The sequence below is a fragment of the Metopolophium dirhodum genome, chromosome 1, assembly GCF_019925205.1.
Source record: "Metopolophium dirhodum isolate CAU chromosome 1, ASM1992520v1, whole genome shotgun sequence".
NCBI lineage: Eukaryota > Metazoa > Arthropoda > Insecta > Hemiptera > Aphididae > Metopolophium > Metopolophium dirhodum.
The window spans coordinates 32,384,953-32,389,620 of NC_083560.1; the positions used below are offsets into that span (position 1 = coordinate 32,384,953).

At 26.8% G+C, this 4,668-nt stretch overlaps 1 protein-coding gene across 1 annotated transcript; it reads left to right on the forward strand.

Annotated features, from left to right (window-relative positions):
• The first annotated feature begins 1,784 nt into the window (after nucleotides 1–1,784).
• On the forward strand, nucleotides 1,785–4,668 carry LOC132936505 (uncharacterized). Its single transcript, XM_061003243.1, has 4 exons — nucleotides 1,785–1,956; nucleotides 3,362–3,467; nucleotides 3,742–3,809; nucleotides 4,565–4,668. The coding sequence occupies exons 1-4, from the start codon at nucleotides 1,785–1,787 to the stop codon at nucleotides 4,600–4,602; spliced, it is 384 nt and encodes a 127-aa protein (XP_060859226.1). The 3' UTR covers nucleotides 4,603–4,668.

Genomic DNA, 4,668 nt, shown 5'->3' on the forward strand with positions numbered 1-4,668 from the left:
AATAAAAATGCTTAGATTTTCTTCAACAGTATCTTTTCTGACAGGAAATTGAATCTAGTTGGTACTTGGGGGGGTAAACATTTCCCAGTAATTTTTAAAAGCGCCGTGAAAAACAAAAGAAAAATTAAAGAAAAACGGGAATTTTTACGCAAAATCTCTTTTTGAGAAAATCGATTTTGGTTTTTGGTGCAACTCTTAAACAAATGATTGTACACGGAATTTTGACTGAATGTTTCTATTAGCATTTTCTATAAGCCATAACATTTTTCAAATATTTTGACTTATTTTGAGCTGTTTACGGACATTTACAGTTACCGTTTTTTCTATAAACATCAATAAAATTATATTTGTTGATTTAAAAAGCTTGAAAATTTAATACAAGGCTCATAGTATATATTTTCAAAGGCAGATAAAAAAAATTAAAATCCATGGTGACAATTATTTTTTATAAGCTTTCAAAGTTCAAATATTGACAAGATACGTAAAAATGATGAAAATTTGCAAATTATTTTGAGTTGGAAATTCATAAAAAATTTTATATTTAAATCTAAGATTTAAAAATGTAATACAAGATTCCTCATAAATTCGTCTACCTTTATCAACAAAAAAATGTCTACAAGAAAGTCAAATTAAATTTTTATGAGCGTTTGAAATTCATATTTTTACAAAATTTGATATTCACTCGATTTCTCATGTAACGGTTTTCTTATTTTGTTGTAATTAAAAAATGAATGATACTGATACTGATACTAATGATAGATACTTGAAAATTTCACTGAATGTTTATATTAGCATTTCATATACACCATACAATTTTGAAAATATTTTGACACTTTTTGATCTGTTTACGAACATTGTCAGTTTTCAATTTTATTAGTTTTTTTCTATAAATATCAATAAAATGTTATTTGTTGGGTAAAAAAGCATGAACATTTAATGCAAAGCTCATGATATATTGTTACAATAGCAGTTGAATAATATTAAAAATACATAGGCACAATTTTTTTTATAAGCATTTAAAGTTCGAATTTCGACAAAATTTAATAATTAATTTGTAGTTGAAAATTTAAAACAAGGTTCTACATAAATATATTATATATAAATTACTTTATTCACAATAATATCATCAAAATATATACTTAGTAATATCATAGGCTGACTGACTGTTTTCGCTCAGAATCGTTTTTCTTATACAATGATATTATATCATTGAATTCAAATTTCACACCATCCATTACAGTGCTTGTACATTACCCGCTTGTAACCTTCTATACAGCAAAGCGACGCCCACCTTTTTTCTTACTTATTAATTTAAAAAAAAACACTTCACTAAAACAATTTGAATTGATTATCGCAAAAGAAATCAAATTTTCTCCTAAAAATTACAGTATTGAGATTTTGAGATAATTATACAGTAGAAGGTACTATACAGTAAATGTAATTATTCTAACAAGTAAGTGCCTATTATAATTATGTATGATGATACTTTGAGAATGAATTTAATAATAAAAAAAAATCTTCTGGTTACTTCAATGTCACCAATACTTTTTCATTTTATCAATCTTCAATCATATTACATCTTGGCAATTGGAAGTATTCAGCAATTTGTGCTATATTTGTGTGATAAAAATATATTTATAATATGTCAATTGATCTTTATTCACAAATAAATTCAACAATGATCAAAAGCAAGACACATTTATTTTATTCTATATTGTAGGTAGGTAATTATCTTATACTTATAGGTTATCCATAATATAATATGTTGTATGTTTCAGATAGTCATGAAGTTCATTTTGATTTTATTTTCTATTTTATTGACTCTGTGCATCGACTTGATTCTGGGGTCTCCCACCGATTATGATCTGTACTGGGATATTGAAACGCGGTTTTGTGGACCTTGGCTCGCAGTTGAGATGTCATTAGTTTGTCAAGGCCGCTACAACGATGATGAACGTAAATATAATTTCTTTATACCATCAAATATCGATTATAATTTATAACCGTATCGTCCATTTGTCAAAAATTGTTCATAAAAACCATTTTAAATGTAAAATCAATGAACTCTAAAATATTGCATCAGATACTTATCACACAAATAGTAAGTTGTCGGGGCCTGTGCTTAATTTCAGTTTAACTACAATGGGATTTTTCAAATTTTTTTTCGAAACCTAGATAAATCGACGTTTTAAAAATGATAGTGCACAAAAAATTTTGGCAAGCACTTAGATTTTGAGTTGTAATCGTTTGAAATTCGAAGATTTCTGAATATTGAATTTTTTTGGGGTGGGATTTATGCATATTGATTACTTAAAACGATGACAAAATCAGAATTTGTCGGTCAAACTTAGTTTCAAAGTTATAGCGTTTTGAAGTTAATAATTTTGGATTTTTTTTAACCCTGTGGCTGACTTGGGGAGGTTTTGCATTCTGATTGCACCATCGTTTTAAGTAATCATTATACCTAATTCCCATCCCCCCTCCTATCCATGACAAATAAAATTTTATTGATATTTTTCCGTTTTTCTTTAATATTTCTTTTGTTTTCACGTCGCTTTTGAAAACTACTTGAAATTTTTACTTTTAAGCCCCCAAAGTACCAACTAGATTCACTTTCCTATCAGAAAAGTTACTGTTGAAGAAAATCCAAGCACTTTTACTGTCCTAAAAGGTGATGACAGACACAAAAAAAAAACACACACATCATAGTAAAATCAATACATTCTTTGCTTCGCTCAGAATCTAAAAATTACACACTTTCATCTAATAAATCTTTATTCTTCATACTACTAAACTACAATATAATCACATAATTATCAAGCTTCCATTTCCTAGCTACTACCAGTAAATTGTACTTTGGAATAAAAATCACTTTACAATTGAATATAATGTAATTTAAAGAATCGTAATGTATGGATTACGTGATAAATAGTGATCCAATAATCGAGTAGCGAAACTTATATTAGGTATATTACAATATATATAGATAGGTTTATTGTTTTTGTTATTTTAAAGTTTACAGGCTTAAACTGCCCAGGTTATTAGCTGATTTTTTTTTTTTTTTAGGTACAGATTAGGTAATAATTTATACATTTAATAATTGAAATAACATATTTACAGTTAAATTATAAGAGTGTTTACAATCTAGTTGTTGATGAGGTTGCATTTAGTGTTGAATTTAATGATATTTGGAGTCTGTCCTTCATCGAGGATTTCTTTTATATTGTGCGACATAAATTCAATGGTTTATTGAGTGTTGATAAGTTCCAATTGGGTTAATTGGATGATCTCGGTTTTGAGTTAGTTTTATTAAATTTATAGTCTTTTTTTATTTTGACTAATGATTTACATTTATTTACAGGTAGTCGAAGACCCAAAAATAAAAGAGGGATAGTAGATGAGTGTTGCACAATCCCGTGCACTAGAAGATACCTAAAAATTAACTATTGCGGTCCTGAACCGGAAATGTATGTAATTTATCTAAACATTATAATGATACTGTAATTAACGATTATGATTAGAAATCTCAAGTTGGAAACTTTCATCAACTATTCAATAAAACAAACTTGCAGATAAAATCACAATAACTTTATAATACTAAAACCAAAGTCAGAACTTAACAATAATGAAGTTCAAACCAAACTGTAACTTATGGAAAATTTTTCATCTAAGATTGTACTACTTTTCAAATTATTGATATAATTTTTTTTTTAGTTATTAATTAATATGTAAAAATTACAGGTCAAATACAACACAAGATATGGAAAAAATGGTCTATGTTAATTATCATGCTTATTATTTGGATCTAAGTAAGTACCTTACTTAAAATAGGTTACATTATTGGTGTAAGATTGCATTTAAATCCTATTTTAATCCTAAACTATCTAGTTTTTTTTTAAAATATTGTTAGATGTTATTATATTTTTTGCAACATATGGTTCAATGGTTTATTTTTAATAAAAAAAATATTTGTACTTTTAAAATTACGATTCTCTATACATTATCCTAGGATCTAGGAAACCAAACTACCATTTTACTTGTTCCATTTTCACTCAAATACTATTAGGTATTTTTCCGGATCCCCCAAAATTTATTTTGACAATATTTGTCTACTTAGCAATTTTAATATATTAGTTATGTTATATTATTTATTTATATATTAATTCAGCGAATAAATTATTTAGGTAATTATTATGTATATTTAATTAAAAAATAAACTATTAATACATAACTTGGAACATAACTTCAAAAGTTCTGACTGATGGAATCAATGTGTTAAGAAACTGCCCTAATTATGGAATCTTTAAAAAAACTTTTTGTACTGGTAGGATTTAGATGATTTTTGCCTGAATGAAAATAAGATGGTGGTATCAATAATATCCCATTTTTTCACTCAGATGAGTTGCAATGAATAAACTTTAATGGCCCTAAACGAGTCACGACAGCTAATGTTCCTAAAGCCCAATATTAACTACCCATCACTTAACCGAAGCAATGAATACAATTGAATTGTACCTAAACTCATGTATTAAAAGTTTATTTATGATTTGTTTTGGTTTTATAGTTCAGATAGTATTACAAGAACCACAAACAGATGAGTAACCAGTACACCAAGTGACTGTCAACATAGTATTGCAGCTTCAACATTCTTCAATCATATTTAATGAT

Bases quoted from the DNA above. Each gene is read 5' to 3' on its own strand.
- LOC132936505 (XM_061003243.1), top strand. From the start codon at position 1,785: ATGAAGTTCATTTTGATTTTATTTTCTATTTTATTGACTCTGTGCATC. The intron at 3,468-3,741 runs GTATGTAATTTA...TAAAAATTACAG, and splicing joins TGCGGTCCTGAACCGGAAAT to GTCAAATACAACACAAGATA. The intron at 3,810-4,564 runs GTAAGTACCTTA...TTGGTTTTATAG, and splicing joins TGCTTATTATTTGGATCTAA to TTCAGATAGTATTACAAGAA.